At 43.4% G+C, this 18,518-nt stretch overlaps 1 protein-coding gene across 4 annotated transcripts in view; it reads left to right on the top strand.

Annotated features, from left to right (window-relative positions):
* focad (focadhesin) overlaps positions 1 to 18,518 on the top strand; it is a 69,501-nt gene that overhangs the window by 24,862 nt on the left and 26,121 nt on the right. For all 4 annotated transcript variants that reach the window (XM_056744133.1, XM_056744123.1, XM_056744111.1 and 1 more), the window contains exons 11-19: positions 2,610 to 2,870; positions 7,968 to 8,072; positions 8,744 to 8,845; positions 9,226 to 9,356; positions 14,586 to 14,712; positions 14,789 to 14,923; positions 15,054 to 15,104; positions 17,518 to 17,601; positions 17,682 to 17,823. In XM_056744133.1, coding sequence (XP_056600111.1) covers positions 2,610 to 2,870; positions 7,968 to 8,072; positions 8,744 to 8,845; positions 9,226 to 9,356; positions 14,586 to 14,712; positions 14,789 to 14,923; positions 15,054 to 15,104; positions 17,518 to 17,601; positions 17,682 to 17,823 — 1,138 coding nt within the window. The remainder of the gene's footprint in view (positions 1 to 2,609; positions 2,871 to 7,967; positions 8,073 to 8,743; positions 8,846 to 9,225; positions 9,357 to 14,585; positions 14,713 to 14,788; positions 14,924 to 15,053; positions 15,105 to 17,517; positions 17,602 to 17,681; positions 17,824 to 18,518) is intronic.

Raw genomic sequence — 18,518 nt, 5'->3', positions numbered from 1 at the left:
GCCGGGCCAGGAGTTCGTCCACTCAGGGCATTGGATATCCGTCAAACTTCGGTACCTCGTTGACCCGACGGAAGTCGAGAGTGCCGTCTGGTTTTGGGACCATCACAATGGGACTGGACCAGGGACCTAGGTAGGGCCGCTGCCTAACGAAGACTCCTGGTGGTGTTTGGATCTCGTGTTGAACTATTCTAGTCTGCTCCGGCTCTTCCGCCAATACATCCTGGAACTGACTGACCAGGCCCTGAAGCTCTTTTTTCTGGTCCGGAGACAGCTGTTCTCCCATGTGGATCACTGGTGGTTTGGTCTTTGCGAATGCCGCCATCTGGGCTGGAGGTGCAAACCACTTCTTCTGGAGGTCAACGTGATACAGCTTTTTCTTCCCGTCTGCGTCCCGGTTGGCGGACGCGGTAGTTGACTGGCCCTATCTTTTCCACCATGGTTTATGGTCCTTTCCACGATGCCAAGAATTTTGAAGTTGTTGTGGGTGTCAGGAGCAGTACTCTATCGCCCGGCTGGAACTTCCGGGGTTGTGCGGGCCGGTCATACCACCTTCGTTGGGCACGCTGGGCCTCGGGCAGACTTCGGCAGCGGTTCTATAAGGTCCATCACTATGCGCTTGAAGGGCACCTCGATCACTGGAAGTGGAATAAGTGGGCTGGGCGGGGTGCGCTGTGGTGACTTCTGTTGGCACACTTGGCAGCTCTGGCAGAACCTTTTTACCTCGGTCTCGAGGCCTGCCAAGTGAAACCGATCCCTGATGCGCTGGATGGTGTTAGCCGTCGCCAGATGTCCCGCCATGGGATAAGAATGTGCCAGCTCGAGGATTGTCTCCGTCTTGGTTTTGGGTACCACTAAGAGAAGTTTTTCTTCCCCCCGCCTCAGTGCAGCGCAGTTCAACAGACCCTCGTTGACCACAAAGTACGGGAGGGGACGTGGACCTGGTTGACGCTCTTCTCCATCCACTATCTTAACATGTGACCAGCAGTTCCGTAGCCGGTCATCCTCCCGCTGCTCTTGGCAGAACGAACCGCCTCCGGTTATCTGCTGGAAATGGTCAGAAAAGATATCAGGTAATTAAAACCCCCCTCCCGTTCGCTCTCTGTAGCCATCAGTGCGGGTTGGAATCTCCTCTGTCTTTGGGGTGGGAACCGTCGCTGTTGGCCCCGTCGCCCAGCAACATCGGGACAGGTAAGTCATCCACAATCCCAATCTCCAGTATCCATGAACCGGGACCGGCGCCACTGTTACCTGGCGGGCCGGTACGCTCCGGGTATCCCCATGGACACAGGGGATTGGGATACAGGACCTACCGCCCGTGCGAGGCCAGCGTGGCGAAAATAGGTTGCCCATCCACCCAGACCGTTCGTCTCGGAGCTCCGGATGGCACAGACTGGTGCACCGCACATCCTGACAGCCAGACGGGGGGTTTGGTCCGGGAGAGCCCTGGTTGCTTGGCATTGGCTCATCCATGAGTGTTTGTTCTGGCATCTGGTAAGGGTACGCAGCCGGCTGTTGCCTCTCTCAACACTCCTATCGCTTGGTCGGTGGCATCCTGACGTTGAGCCAGCTGCTGGGCGAAGCGTTGTTGTCGAGTTACCACCTTGGCCAATCGGCAAATAACTTCATCCATGTCGAGGAGAAAGAGCGATAGGCGTCCTGCACTACTGGAAAAAAAAACGTACACGAGAAGTGCAGTTAGTCGCCCCGGAGGGTATATGTTTATTAGGGTTTTTGGGATAAGATAACCAGGTAAACCGGTTGGTCCGTTCTCCCTGAGGATATGAGTCGGATATCCGGTTGTGAGTCCCTTGCTTCTTCTGGGTTGTCCAGGAAGGGTTTCTGCTAGCTCTCATTCATCGGAGCCTAAGGGCAGAAGAGGAAAAGGCTTGGTTATGCTTCCCTGCTTGGGAGACGTTGCTCACCCGTGATTCTGTCCCAGCGGCTTTTGAAGTCGTCCGTAAACGAGCCGCTGGTGATGATCCCGATAAGCAGCAGGTGTGCTGCTTTGATTTCTCCCGTTTCCATGGCGACGCTGATTGCGCCAGGGGAGACTCGTCACAGCATAATTTGTTTTTTTTCCTCAACATATGACTCTGTAACACAAATAATGTTTCGTTACAAACAAGTTAATCAATTGTTTTGAATCAATATTCCTGTCCAATATTTTACTCATGTGAGTAGCTGTGTGATGAGTGGAAAATGTACAGCCAGCGAGTTGTTATCACAAAATAAATCCCTCGGTTGGAAAATAACTCATAATCGTTGTCTTGGTGCCATTTGAGCTACAGGATTCAAATTAAAATAAATACTAAACAGTACAGTAATATAAGGTGTATTCAAAAGAGGATATTACCAAGGTGCAAAACTGATGATGCGTCACATTGATGGGTACCATACAAATTATGTTATGTATTTCTATTATCATTTATCCCCCAAACACAGAGGATGCCTCCTCGACGAACCAGTGGATCTCAGACCTCCTTTCCTCGATTCATATTCTTGACTGCTTTCCCCCCTGCATAAGGCGTGGGAAATTACCTATTGGGAATTCAACTGTGCTGAAATAGTGGGATTATAACAACTATACTTTTTTACATGTCCCTCTACAGAAGTCCACACAACTGAGCTTGCCTCTCAGCACCTGGTACAGTGACCTTCAGGTGGCCACTAGTGTCTTACACCGCATTTCCAAGGACTCCATGTGTGCTGTGGAATGGCTTTACTCTCTGCAGTCTTCACTGTCTGTCTGTGAGCACGTCCCAAATGCCGTGTGTCTTCTGATATCACATCTCATTGTCTCCAGTGATGGGGACATCTGCCGGTTAGCACTGGACACAGCTGCTGCAATTGCAGAGACAGACCCCGCAAAGGTAAAGCTCAAGACTGTTGTTGTGTAGTGCTGTGCATCTCATGTCTTGCAATTGTGTTTTATTTAGTAATATTAGGTGGTGTTGCCTGGTGGTAAAGATCATATCTGGAAACTGAAATGTCTCGGCTTCGAGGCTAGTGTCACCATTGTTCATTTCAGTATACTTCAGGATTTGAACGAACCTGAAGTCATATAGCTTTTTGAGAAGAGGAGAGTTATACATTTCTAATTTGTAAGTCGTGTAAGACTTTGTGGTGGAGAAATCCCACAGACTTTAATTAAAGCAGCCATCTACCGGGGATGTGTTTTTTTGATTTGTGCCAGTAAGCACCTTGTAACGGGGTTCTTTGTAGCGGAAGGAAGGAGACGGGGTCTGCGTGGCTGGTAAGACTCAATTACTCAAAATATATTTAAAAATATAATATATTTTTATTACTCAAAATAAAAAAGATAAAGTAAAAGTAAACAATAGTTAATTATGGCCGCCTGGCGAATAAGGTTTATTTATCTGTTTCCGGTATACGTCCCCTCAAAACCGTCTCTTCTTCAGCCAAACTCTCTGTCCCGATTCTCCCCTCGTGCTGTCTTTTATCTTCTTCCTGCCAATCACTGTAATTACAGACAGGTGTTTACAATCGGCCTTTGACCTACTTATTTCCCGCCGGTTTCCTGTCTCTCTCTCCAGACTCCGCTAGACCACGCCCCCCTTGCCACACACCTATTATCATCCATTTTGTCCAATGTGCTACTAACCACGGAATAATGGCATTACAAGCACCTACGATTGAGTCTTTATTCAGAAATGCTTTATGTTCAAAAATACTGAAACGGAATGATTTTCAAATTGTTCGGTTCATTTCAGCTGTTCTTAACTGAACTGGTTCTTTAAGTGAAAACATCTGAGTCCCATTAAAAGCACAATTCTTTATTTCAAATATTAAGGTATCTATAAAGTTCAAATATCAGAACCAGATTTGTTCATTTCCTAGTGATTTCCATCCCTATAGCCTGGTCACATTTCAGATAATTCGTCAAATAAATTGTTCTCCAGTGGCTTTCTGCATTCTTACTAACTGTTAACAATTTCAAAAATCATACAACGGGTGTATTACAGTTCTCCAAGCTAAACTTGTGCTTTCTAGAAAAGCTATTTGGTGGTAATCCACAGGCTTTTTCCACTTTATACATTTACAGAAGTATGCTGTTCCTTGAACAGAATAACAAATATGCTGACTTTCTAACCATTTTCCAGATGTCAGTGTTACTAGGCAACATGTGGAGCCTTAGAAACTGGAACAGTAATTACTTTACCTAAATTAAGGTGTATCGTGGTACAATTACTATGACATATACTCCCCACTTACATTCATTAGAGACCTCCTCGGAGCTTACTAAGTCATTGAGATGAGGAAAGGTTGGTAACAAAGAACATCAAAGTGTGTTATTTGAGTGAACATGCACAGCATCTTAAAGAGATACTTCATTCAAAAATGAAAATTCTGTCATCATTTACTCGTTATTGCCTTCGTGTCGTTCCAAATCTGTATACATTTCTTTGTTCTGATGAACAGTGAGAAAGCTATTTGAAAGAATGCTTATAACATTTTGCTCCCCACTGACTACTATAGTAAGAAGAAATACGGTAACACTTTATTTTATGGTGCCCTTGTTCCACATGTTACTTGTATTTACTAATACCACTGTAACACAGGCACTGTAAAATGAACTGTAACCAAAAAAACAATGGTAGTCAGTGCCCCATTGACAATGGGGGGCAAGATCTGTTTGGTGTAAACATTCTTCCAAATATCTTTCTTTGTGTTCATCAGAACAAGAAATTTATCAATTTGGAACAACTCGAAGGTGTGTAAATGATGACAGAATTTGTATGCCTTTAAAATGGATTTGATTCACAGATAGAGGAATGTACATCCTCTGTCACACTTGGTTTGTCGAGAAATTGTGTGAATGATTTCCTTGTCATCACACGCCTCTAAATGCCTGCATAAATTGTGAGGTCTAATCAAGCAAAAGATCAGTATTAAACTCTACCTGCTTCAAGAGTGGCCTTCTGTGAGCTGAAATGTAGGAATTGGAGTATAGTTGGGCAAAAAACTTACAAAATCATCCCTGAAAGCAAACCCTAGCAACCTGATGGTTAAATCTAGGCTGGTAATGGAAAGGATTTAAGTAGGTTTACAGTTAACAAAACTCCACAACACAAAAAATCTTAACTAGGAGCCCAAGTTTAACAGTACAGTTGTTATTATAAAAATCCTAATAATGGAATCTATGGAATAGAACATAGAATACTTAACATAGAATAATAGTTACCCACTCAAAAAAAAGATTTTTATAGTCAAAATGAATCTAATAATTTATATTATAGATGCATTTACTGTTAGTAGACATTTTGACACATTTTTGTGGACTGAGCTTAGGTGTAGGCAGAATGATCCCCCTGACCGCTTTATTAATGCTAGGCAATAGCGTTGTTAACCACCACGCAAATACGTAGGGCCCCGCAAGCTTGGGGCCCCAATAGTGGCTAACAGTGGTAAAATCATTTGACGCTTGATTTAGACACACAGATGTACGCAATTAAGCACACGTATCAAATCGGTTCTCAAAAATTGAAGAAAGACAAGGGAATGAAATCTAATACTAATTTTAAGAATATAGCAAAACAATGCTATGAAAAGCAAAAGAAAAGACAGGATTAAATAGGAAACGGGTATCGAGGAACTGGTGCGGGCTGAATAGGTACGAGGTGCCGCAATTAGCTAATAGCTGCCCAGCCGTGTGAAATAAACAAACAGGCACAGAGCGTGACAGCGGAGAAATTTATATTTAGAAGATTTATGATGATCATATCCCACACCCTAGCTGACACGACAGATAGCACTCTTTACCAACATGCGAGCAGACACCTTTGCATAATTAATACCTCTTAAGATCGACAAGACATATTGACGTAATTTTTCTGATCGGGCCGATGCTGATACGTCAATATTGATCTTCGCATACTTTTAAGAATGAAACTTTTAGTCGATCGTGATGAATTCTTATTGGAACCGATGTGAACACGACAGCTTAACTCTTTGATCAGACGGCTTCGTGTTATTTCCAGGCGGAAAGCTACAAGAACGCGACACGCACGTTTCCTGGAAATCCTGCAAAATTCAACCAATCAGAAGACGACTTCGCAAATGCTAAAGTGTTTCCAGAAAGTGTACCTTATGCATCCGACGTCACCTCAATGGTCTATGGGCGTAGACTACAATTGTAACAATGCTACTTCTTATGCATTATAACTTATTTTTTAAACATGCTATTTTAGTTTTATTTCCCTTTCTGTCGGTCTCTTGACGTTGTGTCGAGAACGACAGATAGGGTTCGCCCTTGAGAACCAATCACCTCTGACTACTTTAGAAAAGACCAATGAAATTTGGCGAATGAAATTTGCATGCCGGCCTCCGCCCCCCGGATGTCCGGTATAAAAGGAAGCCGTGCAGCATTCATTTACCTTTTGTTCTTCAGAGCCTTCGCTCATGACTACGAACAAAACATATTCAACAAATTCTTCTACATTGCCAGATCTACGACGTAGAGCAGCGGATCGTCCCTACCTGCAGCGACCTTCCCCTGGGCGTCTCGCCGGTTCAGGAGATGTTAGAGATTTTTTCTAAAAAGGTCCTTTTCAGAACTGAGCATTCTCCAGCACGGCATGTCCCGCTGTTCTCTTGGGTGCGGTTCTCTCATCGAGGAGGGGGATGGACACGATGCCTGCGTCGAGTGTCTGGGCGTCCAGCACACTGAGGCAGCTTTCATTGACACATCGTGCCCGCCCTTCGACATCGGCTCCGGCTCCTGTGCCCCCACAGGTGGCACCCCGGAAGCGGAGGTCGAGGGGGAAACATGCACCCCGTCAGCAACCTTCTCGCAAGAAGTGACACTGACGAGAAGACATCTGTAGAGCTGCGGGTTGGGCTACGCCCAAACACCTTCGCAAGGGTTAACAACCTTGGCGTAAACCCGGTGTCAGCCCACGCCCTGCGTGGCGACATGTAGGACTGGCATCCGGGGGGCGTATGCCTGCGAAAGCACCTTTCCACCCTCCAGTAGGTTGGGTCAGTGTGCTATCTACCTCTCTTCTTACCCAAACATATGGCTAAGAAAAGGTATCTCACCAACCTTCCTTCTTACCCAAACACTGGTTAAGAACAGGCATACCATCCATCACTAAGCAGGCACCCCTGGGGGTTGGGCTGGGCAGAGCAGCATTTCCCCTTAGGCCGGTACACCATATGAACTATCACAGATAGCTCTAACCGGACCTAGTGCTACCGGACGTCTGTAACACCCCCTCCGTGGTCTGTTCCGTCTGATGTATCCTCATGAGAATGGTTCCCACTCCTGGTAACCCATGAGCTTCCCCAGGTGGACCTCCACCTCGCGGTTAACTACTCAGTAAATTTGAAAGTTTAAAACAAGTACAAAAAGTAAGGCCCAAGATTATCTTAATAAAGAAGCATTTAACCATTCCCTTAACCATTGTCTCATTTGCATATTACAGAAAAAAACTGCTTCTCATTCAAGAATGAATGCTTAACACTCATCTTTCAACACAGGTTCTAAGTGATTTCATTTTAATTCATCTGTTTATAGTAAATAAATATCTTTCTGAAGAAGCGCTGAATAAATTTGGAAGCAGTTTTCTTTGTTACTTATTAATGCTTGCAGTGTGATAGTGCAAAAGCCGAACCAACAACCCTCAAAGCGCTTGATGTTACAGATATGAAATACATTAGTAAGTGCAGCTCCTACTCAAGCATGATCCTCAGTTTGATTGCTTTGTCTTCCACACGGTCCTGAGTTTTTAACTGGGTTGTCAGTGATTTGAAAGATTTGCCTGACGCCAGTGTCTAGGGTTATGGGTGGTGTCATGTATTTGGTTGCTAGTCGGGAGTAATTATCTGTTGATTATCTTGTTCTTGTTGGTTCATTGCATTTGTCACTCACAACCAAACTGAACAGAGAAAAGTCTTAAACAAATTTGTATCTTTTTCTTTTTTTATCCCAATCTCCAAAACTTTAGGTGCCTTGTCTACTACCTGTCCTAATGTTTAAACTCGACAGAGTATCTGATCCGGCTTTGTCTCACTCGGTTCTCTATACTATGCCAAGACTGGGAACCCACAAGGTACATATATTAAGATCTACAAGACCTTGACGGTAAAGTTTTCCAGGGAAATTAATAAAATACATGTACAAATACTAATAAGAAATATAAATGATTTGTATTATATGTACGTCTATTATTATTTATTATATTATATACTGTTATAATAACATGACATAAAATTGTTGTTTGTGCAAAATATCAATATGATGTAGGGCACTCCATTATTAAAGCTCAGATCCACTGACTAATCTAAATCTAATCCATTTGCATTGATTTGGAGCATTTTTGCTTCCACTGTTGCTATAGTAACCGCTCACCTGTACTTTGCAGCAGCCCAGGTCATTAACCTGACCGTTTAGGTTAATGAGGTTAATAATCTTTGTCGTTTTTGTTCATTGGCTGCACTAACAATACTGTTTATATGCAAAGTATATGCTTTAACATTTTGCTTACTGAAAAAGGGCTACATGGATAACAACATGTTCTGTAGTGTAGGTGGCTTAATGAGTTCACACCGCTATTATTTATCTTAATTTATTTTTGAGCTAGTCCATAGTGTAAAGCTAAACAGTAGGCAACGCCTACAAATTGTACTGTAGCTTCAATATTTATATATTTATATCCGTCCTTTTAGCATTTAATAGATATTTTTCTTCCACCTCACATTTGTCCGGACTGTTTTCTTTCAGTTCTGTATACCGCAAGTTCTTCATGTACTCCAGACACTGGGCAGTTCACCTAGACTGAGGCCTATGGCTCTGCGGCTCCTTGTTCTCTTATGGAAAAAGCAGGTGTACTCACACTAGACAATTTATTTGTTGTATTTTGTCTCTCTGACCATGATGCATAGATTTGGAAAAAAAAACTCAACTTCTTTTGCACTATTTTAATGTACTACTTTATTTTGCTTTACTATCCCTATGATGTTGATTCATTAAATTCTTAGACTGCTCTTTTACTTTTTTTGCCAGTTGATGTTTGTGGCAGTGTAATTTGACACAAAATTATATAAAAAATAAAGTTATATCCATACACTTCATCTTAGTTCACAGAGATTTTTCATGGTAGCAGAATTGACATTGTAACTGTCTGACACCAAGCCATACTATAATATTTTTTATATATCTTAGTCTAACCTCTGTCTCATCCAAGATGTGCCTGTTTTCTATAGGATCGTGTGTATCCAGATCTGCAGAGACTGATGTCACAGTTAGATAGCTCCTCAGTGGTCATGGGAAGAGACACTCAGTGGGAGCAGATATTGGCTAGAGCAGCCTGTGTCAGAGATATCTGCAGAGAGAGGTGTGTTTTACTTAAACACTGCATCTATTACTGTTAAATCGGCTGTGAAACTGCCTTTCATTTCAATCTTTTCTCCTCTGCTGCCTATTCCACATCAGACATTAGTGACACTTTTAATGACTTCAGCGTCCTAATATTCCTTGTGTGTTTCTGAACTGCTGTGTTGTGTGGTCACACTCTGTTAATGCTAATGCTATACATGTTGACTCACAACAAGAACAATGACTGTGTCACCAAGAATATTAGAAGGACCATCTGAGTTTTTACTCAATACAGCTTGGGTTCCCTTTCTGTCGGTCTCTAGACGTTTTCCCTATTCCTACGGGAACCAGCCACCATTTCGTCTCCTGCCTGGGCTGTGACATCTGTGGCTACGTGCTACGGCTCCGATGACCACCCACGTTAACAGATGATATGGGGAACTCTGTGAACGTAAACCCGCCAGCCAAGTGCTCACGGGCCGATCCCACCCCGATTCGCTCTTCTAAACGTTCCCCAACCGGCGGTGGCATACCGTTGGGATCCTCACGCACACACTCGGAAACGATGTGTGACGTAGATGAGATGTCGCTCGCAGCATCGGAGGGAGACTGGCATCCGACTCTGATGAATCCGAGCTCCACCCCCAGCGGTCGAGTTCAGTAGGAAGCAGAAGTGATGTCATCCGTGCTAACCCGGGAATGCGTGGTTCCTGAGGTCGGAGCGCGGTGCAAACCGCGCCCACCCCGGGTACCATGTTTTTCCCGGAAGTGCATGAGGAGCTGTGTAAATCTTGGAACGCTCCACTCACGGACCGTTCCAGTGAAACCAGCTCCGGCTCCCTTACTTCCCTCGATGGTGGGGCAGCCAAGGACTACGTCGAGATCCCCCGGGTGGAACGTCCGCCTGCGGTGCACCTGTGCCGCGGACGGCTACCACCTGGGGGGGAAATCGGCCACACCTACCGTCCAAAGCACATAAGACTTCGGCATCACTGGTGTCGAAAGCTTGCGATGCCGCGGGCCAGGCTGCCTCCTCTCTCTACGCCATGGCCATCCTGCAGGTCCGCCAGGCCAAGGCGTTGAGAGAGCTCCACGAGGGTAAGGCCGACCCGGGTATAATGCAGGATCTCTGTGCCACCGCTGGCAGCGCTCTACGGGCGACCAAGGCGGTGGCACGGGCCCTGGGTCGGACGATGTCAACGGTAGTGATCCAGGAGAGATTCCACCGGTTATACCTTGTGCAGAAGGGTGACACCAAGGAAGTCCGCTTTCTTGATGCACCCATCTCGCAGGGTGGGTTGTTGGTAACACCGTCGAGGACTGTGCTCAGCAGTTTTTGACGGTGAAGCAGACAGTGGCAACTAGCCACATTTTTTCACGCTGCGACTCGGCCGCCTAGAGGCCTCCCTTCAACCCAGGACACCTTCGACATCGGCTCCGGTTCCTGTGCCCCCACAGGCGGCACCCCATTAGCAGAGGTCGAGGGGGAAACCTCCACCCCATCAGCAACCTTCTCGCGAGAAGGGACACCCCTAGGGGAGACCCCTAGGAGGACAACATCGGGCCCGAACCTTCACAGCCACAGCTCTCATCGGTCGGTACGGGACGACTCATGCCTCGTCACCAAAGCCGGGCCCTTGTCAGGGCCTGGCGCCCACTTACTTGCAGAGTTTTTCCGTTCTCCCCGGGTGTACACTGGCTAGAAGCGCCTCTCTAGCAGACATCTGTATAGCTGCGGGTTGGGTTACGCCCAAACACCTTCGAAAGGGTTAACAACCTTGGCGAAAAACCCGGTGTCAGCCCACGTCTTGCTTGGCAACATGTAGGACTGGCATCCGGGGGGGCGTATGCATGCGAAAGCACCTTCCCACCCTCCAAGAGCTTGGGTCAGTGTGCTATCTACCTTTTCTTCTAACCCAATGGCTAAGAAACTTGGTACCTCACCAACCTTCCTTCTTACACAGACACTGGTTAAGAACAGGCATTCCATCCATCACTAAGCAAGCACCCCCTGGGGGTTGGCTGGGCAGAGCAGCCTTCCCCCTTTGGCCGGGATACCATATGACCTATCACAGATAGTTCTAACCGGACCTGGTGCTATCAGACGCAGTAACACCCCCACCGTGGGCTGTTCCGTCTGCTTTACCCTCATGACAGTGGTTCCCACACATGGTAACCCATGAGCTTCCCCAGGTGGACCTCCACCTCGCGGTTGACTACCCAGTCCGCACGTTCCATGCGTTCTCCTCCAAGGACGAGACCATACTTATATCCACCATATTCCTCCCCACGGGTAGGAGGTGGCCTCTGCAGTGCTTCTCTGATTAAGAGTTGTGCTCACCCGGTGTAAACCCGAGCCAGACGGCCTCTCGCCAGTAGAGAGCTAAGGCCCCGTCCGTGAAAGGTTTCCGGTCAGGGCTGTACCCATCTTTCTCCAAGAAAGCTCTGGGACCCCCTGACCACCACACTGGAAGGTTACAGTTTCACAAAAGCTTCGAGCTGACACGGCCAGGCTTGTTACCGTCGCTTAGCTGAGATTGTGGCGCGATACAGCGTTGTGGCGTTTTGCATAGGCAACCCCATCTGTCGTTCTCGACACAACGTCGAGAGACCGACAGAAAGGGAACGTCTTGGTTACGTATGTAACCTCAGTTCCCTGATGGAGGGAACGAGACGTTGTGTCCCTTATGCCACAAACACGTATCGTATGCTGGTGCAGTCGTGAGAGGCTCTCAGGCTCTTCAGAACAAGAGGTAAATGAATGCTGCACGCTGGCTTCCTTTTATAACGGACATTCGGGGGCGGAGACCGGCATGCAGATTTCATTCGCCAAATTTCAATGGCCTTTTCTATAGTAGTCAGAGTTTATTGGTTCTCGACACAACGTCTCGTTCCCTCCATCAGGGAACTGAGGTTACATACGTAACAAAGACGTTATTTTTACTATAAATCGTTGCTGTCCTTCTAAAACTTTGGATGTCCAAATGCGCTGTTTTACTGTAAAAGGAAAAAAACACTGTTCTTTTTTAAATTATTAAATACGGTATTATCAAAGTTTACAAGCACCTTTTTGTACTTTTTATTGGTTAAATATTTCCAAAACCCAGTGACAAACATAAAGGGTAACTAATAATAAGGATTTATGACAAAAAATGTATATCACTTAATATGGAGATACAATGTTTTAGAATGACAGCACCAAAATAGTAGTTAACGCTACAAAAGACAATTGTCTTCCTGGTTGAGCTTGATATCTAACAACATTTTTTCTACACCTTTTTGGTTTCTTTACCCTAGTCACATACAGCATGGCTTGCTCACTGGGGCAATACACATTGCAAAATATATTCTCAATATTATACTGTATGTATGCCAATATATATTTTTATATAACTCCAGTCCTTTCAACTAATTTAGATTATTTAGGTATAAAAAATAAAAGGTATACTTTCCATATTAATCAGATTCTTTTGTCCTTACCATTCCCAAACATGCTGTGCGACGAACTAAAGGCGTTTCTATTTTTGGAAAGGGCTGGTTCTGGGATGCACCTATCTATGACGACAGTGATAAGTTGAACACCGCCTCCATAGAAAAATATCAACGACTACTTCTCTAGCCCCGCCCACTGGTTCGCGCATGACAATTCTAAAGTTGTGTGGAACTAGATCGAGCGAGGAAGCAATATACAAACATGCCATTAAAGATAGCTAAATATTGTGTCACCCCAGGTTGTGGAAGAACCTCCAAAACCTTCCTTCGGATTCCGACATTAGTAATGCTGGGTTATAGTTTAATTTTAAAGATGTTCCAGCTCATGTGGGAAAAACATGAAGCGTTTGTTCGTTTCATTTCTCCGAGGATTCCTTCGTGAACAAGGCAGAGATCGACACTGGATTTGTGGAATGACTAAAATTTGAAAGCAGTGCTGTGTCGTGAATATTGGATCCGATAGGAATGGTGCAGCAATCTTATGTGAGTAAAACATTTTTGGACTATGCGTCACTATTGCTTTGTTTGAGATGACTTGATGTGCCCTGAGCACTATTGCTAGAAGATTAGTATTACCTGGGGAACTCTAGTTATTTATTATACTTGCAGAGGTTGTCTTAAGCCTGTGCGAATCACCATCTCTGTGATTTGGTGGGCTCATATAAAAACATAAAAATCAAGAAGTAATAGGCTAATTTCTAGACTGGTTTTGAGGCCAGCTCTGCAAACGCTTTTAATGGGCGTGCCGCATTGTAGACTTTATAAGTAAACGCCCACTGCATTGATTGGATAGCAGTTTGCGTAGTTGGAGAAATTAAACGAACGCTCCATGTTTTTCCCACATGAGCTGGAACATCTTTAAAAATAAACTTGAACCAAGCATAACGAATGTCGGAAACTGAAGTAAGGTTATGCTGCAACTGTATTCTTCCACAACTAGGGGTGGCACAATATTTAGCTATCTTTAACAGCATGTTTGTTTAGTGCTTGCTCGCTCTATCACGCCACCTAGGTTCCTTCAGAATTGTCATGCATGAACCAGTGGGCAGGGTTAGAGTTTTTCTGTGTTTGACATTCTTGGTGGCAGGGAAGTTACAGCTGTTATCAGACAATTTTTTAAGGCAAAGTCTGTTTCTTTGTTTCATTTTATTTTGAAGGTAGAGCCAAATTAGAGTAGGTGTTCCAAAGCACGTTTCCCTTGCTCAGAAAGCTCTTGCCTCCCACACACCCAAAACTCTGTCAGGGAACAGTTTTGGATAAATCCAATAGCTCCTCCCTCAGGTAAACAGGTAGCTTGACACGGTTGCTTTGGGAAAGTGTAAATGAGTTTCTAACCCAATCCAGTTGCTCAGACTTCTCTCTTACATCAGGGAAGCATGATTTGAAACTAGAAATCACATTAGCTGTTGGAGCCGATAGCCTAGTGGGCAGTGCTCCGACATGTGGCGTGGTTGCGCATCGGTCGACCCGAGTTCGATTCCCGTCTCGTGGTCCTTTCCTCTCTCCCGCTTCGCTTCCTGTCCCCTCTACAACTAAGCTTTACACTTAAAGGCAAAATGGCAAAAACAATTCTAAAAAAAAAAACCTTCAGTTAGCTAAATGTCCATCCAGAAATGTTTTTACTGTGTCTCTCTCTATATTCTCACTTACAAAGAACCCTTCAAACTTAGGAAAACATTCTGTAAAGCTGCTTTGTAACAATGCACATTGTGGGAAGCACTATAGAAATAAACAAATTAAAATTAAATTGTTTAAGGCCTTACCAGCATGGAGGAGACATGCTGTCAGCCATCACTGAGACACTGACACAGTTCTTTAGGAAGGATCAAGCTTTCCCTGCTGCTCTCACACTGCAGGGCTTAAAGGAGCTCTGTAGGACTGAGGTAAAATGCTTTAAAATTAAAGGTTCTTCTGTTTATTGCAATTATTGTAAATATTTCTCATTTCTGTTCTCTTCAGGTAGTTGATATCATGTCTACATGGAGGGCACTCTCTCCTAAACTATGCTGTGACACCAGACCTATGATTCTAAAGGCCACAGCTGACCTTTTGTCATTGGTACCTGCTTTGAATGTAAAAACTGAAGAATATGAGGTAAGAGACCACCTTTCTTTGTTTCCAATGTTTTTGTGAATGAAATATGGAAATACTAAGCTTTCAACATATGAAATCGTATACAATGTTTCATAAGTGACAAATGATATTGTGCTTTGTGTCTTTTCAGAAATTCAAAAGCGAGACAGTGAGTGTTTTGTGGGGCTACGCTCTTAGTCAGGTAAAAAGTGACATTTTAACATGATTGAAATCACAGGGAAAGATTGTTTACTTGTGTTGCCAGAATCAGTGAACAAGAGCAAGCCCATAATAAGGTGAAATAAATGTGAATGCTTTCTTTTTTTCTTTTCTTCGCATGAATCGGCAAGTGTGCGATGCCTAGATTTAAATCTGTTCAGTTTGTAAAAGTCTTGTTCCAGCCTTTAGACACACAATTCATCTCACAACCCACCAAAATATACATTTGTTCTCTTTTATTAGTTTAGTTTTTATTTCTCTTGTAAATTAAATATACTTTTAATTGCAGTTCCACAGTTGCAAAATATCAAAACCATTCATATTGCTAAGCATTATTTAGCCTAAACTGTTTTTCTGTCATTCATTGCAACAGCCAAGTGACTTTTTACCCGCCTTTTCACACTATGTGACCCACAGTTTGAAAACCCCTGTTTTAAACTTAATTAAGTGTTTAAATTAAAAATTATTAAAGATATGCATATTTGTATTTGCATTTTCTGTACCTTTTCGTTTTTTTGGGGGTGGTCAGTTTGAAAAGCTTTCTTTATTTGTGTGTTTGAGGTGTTGATTAAGCATTGTTGCATTAATATGCCTCGGTCCAGTGTCATATACAGGTGCTGGTTAGAATTAGAATATCATAATTTTTTTTCACTAATTCCATTCAAAATGTGTAACTTGTATAAAGTATACATTCATTCCACACAGACTGATATATTTCAAGTGTTTATTACTTTCATTTTGATGATAATAATTGACAACTAATGAAAACCCCAAATTCAGTATCAATATTGTGAAAAGGTTGAATATTGAAGACACCTGGTGCCAAACTCTAATCAGCTAATTAACTCAAAACACCTGCAAAGGCCTTTAAATGGTCTCTCAGTCTAGTTCCGTAGGCTACACAATCATGGGGAAGACTGCTGACTTGACAGTTGTCCAAAGGACGAATATTGACACCTTGCACAAGGGAGGGCAAGACACAAAAGGTCATTGCATAAGAGTGTGGCTGTTCACAGAGCTCTGTGTCCAAGCACAGTAATAGAGAGGCGAAGGGAAGCAAAAGATGTGGTAGAAAAAGTGTAAAAGCAATAGGGATAACCGCTCCCTGGAGTGGATTGTGAAACAAAACCCATTCAAAAATGTGGGGGAGATTTACAAAGAGTGGACTGCAGCTGGAGTCAGTGCCTCAAGAACCACAACGCACAGACGTATGCAAGACATGGGTTTCAGCTGTCGCATTCCTTGTGTCAAGCCACTCTTGAACAACAGACAACATCAGAAGTGTGTCGCCTGGACTAAAGACAAAAGGACTGGACTGCTGCTGAATGGTCCAAAGTTATGTTCACTGATGAAAGTAAATTTTGCATTTCCTTTGGAAATCAGAGTCCCAGAGTCTGGAGGAAGAGAGGAGACGGACAGAATCCACGTTGTTTGATGTCCAGTGTAAAGTTTCCACAGTCAGTGATGGTTTGGGGTGCCATGTCATCTGCTGGTGTTGGTCCACTGTGTTTTCTGAGGTCCAAGGTCAACACAGCCATATACCAGGAAGTTTTAGAGCACTTCATACTTCCTGCTGCTGACCAACTTTATGGAGATGCAGTTTTCATTTTCCAACAAGACTTGGCACCTGCGCACAGTGCCAAAGCTACCAGTACCTGGTTTAAGGACCATAGTATCCCTGTTCTTAATTGGCCAGCAAACTCACTTGACCTTAACCCCATAAAAAATCTATGGGGTATTGTGAAGAGGAAGATGCGATATGCCAGACCCAAAAATGCAGAAGAGCTGAAGGCCACTATCAGAGCAACCTGGGCTCTCATAACACCTGAGTAGTGACACAGACTGATCGACTCCATGCCACGCCGCTTTGCTGCAGTAATTCAGGCAAAAGGAGCCTCAACTAGGTATTGAGTGCTGTACATGCTCATACTTTTCATGTTCATACTTTTCAGTTGGCCAAGATTTCTAAAAATCCTTTCTTTGTATTGGTCTCAAGTAGTATTCTTATTTTCTTAGATACTGAATTTGGGGTTTCATTAGTTGTCAGTTATAATCATCAAAATTAAAAGAAATAAACACTTGAAATATATCAGTCTGTGTGTAATGAATGTATACATTATACAAGTTTCACTTTTTGAATGGAATTAGTAAAATAAATCAACTTTTTGATGATATTCTAATTATATATATTCTAGCACCTTCATATGCACATATATATTCTGCTATGTGTTTCATCCACACAAAAATCCAAAACAAATAATGGCAGTTATTTGGTTTTATTTCCCTAAATGTTAAGTATGGAAATGGATGAGATTAAACAATAATATAATTTAAAATTATTCATATTCCATAATTTTTAAAAGAATCAGCAATATTTTCCTTCTATACTTGCGTAGGATCCAGAGGTTGCAAGCCATGGTTTTAAAGCTCTTTCAGAGTACCCCGAGACATCTCACACCATCCTGCATCTTCCAGAGCAGGTAAAACATTTGCAGGTTAGCCTCAGTGTTTTTGGTGAAATTTGTATAATCGTGTTATAATTGTGATGATTATCTTGCAGGCCAGACCTGTACCAAATCAATCTGACAATGAGGGTGAAAGGAAGGACAATGAGAATAATGATGAGAAAGACGAATGTATTTCCGTGCCAGGATCATCATATGTTAAGCTACTTCGATTCACACCACAAACAGTTTTACCAGGTAACACAAATACTACAATACCTTCAAAAACTGTTATTATCCATGTTTCTAATCTTAGAAATTTAATAATGTGCCTATTGCTGTGTTCCAATGTGCATCCCCTAAAAGAGTACACTTTTAAGTTGGGAAAGTAGGTACATTTTAGTGCGAAGCAAAAGAGTTTGCAACTACTAAAACTGGGCTAGTCAACTGGCGGCCCACAGGCCAAATCCGGCCTGCCAATCAACTTTCCTGGCCCTCCTTAATATTTCAAATAACTGGAGAGAATTTAAGAATGGTTTGCTTTAAGAAATGCACATCCTAAGACTTTGAAAGTCCAAAACGCTGCTACATTCAACACAAAAGTAGTTACCACTGCTCAAAAGTCTTATAAAGCGATTGGATCGGTCTGTCCAAAACAAATAATGATATTTGCAATGTTATAATCAGCAATCCACAGCCACAGGCAGTTGGGTTGCGCACGCAATGGGTCGCGTTCCAAAATGTGTCTTGTGCCCTTGAAAGTAACAGCAGGAAAAGTACTACACCAGATAAGGATAAACAATGTTGTTTTTTATTACTGCATTCAAGTTTGCAAGTTTTATTATATAAACCTTGGTATTATTAGGTATAGGTATTATTATTAGGTATTAAATGTATTGATTCAATGAAGCGTCACCTATTAGATTGAATAATTTAGTGTAGTATCACTAAAC

The sequence above is a fragment of the Triplophysa dalaica genome, chromosome 1 (assembly GCF_015846415.1).
Source record: "Triplophysa dalaica isolate WHDGS20190420 chromosome 1, ASM1584641v1, whole genome shotgun sequence".
In the NCBI taxonomy this organism is placed as follows: Eukaryota; Metazoa; Chordata; class Actinopteri; order Cypriniformes; family Nemacheilidae; genus Triplophysa; species Triplophysa dalaica.
The sequence above is the reverse complement of the archived record's forward strand: the minus strand, read 5'-3'. Positions and strand labels throughout refer to the sequence as shown.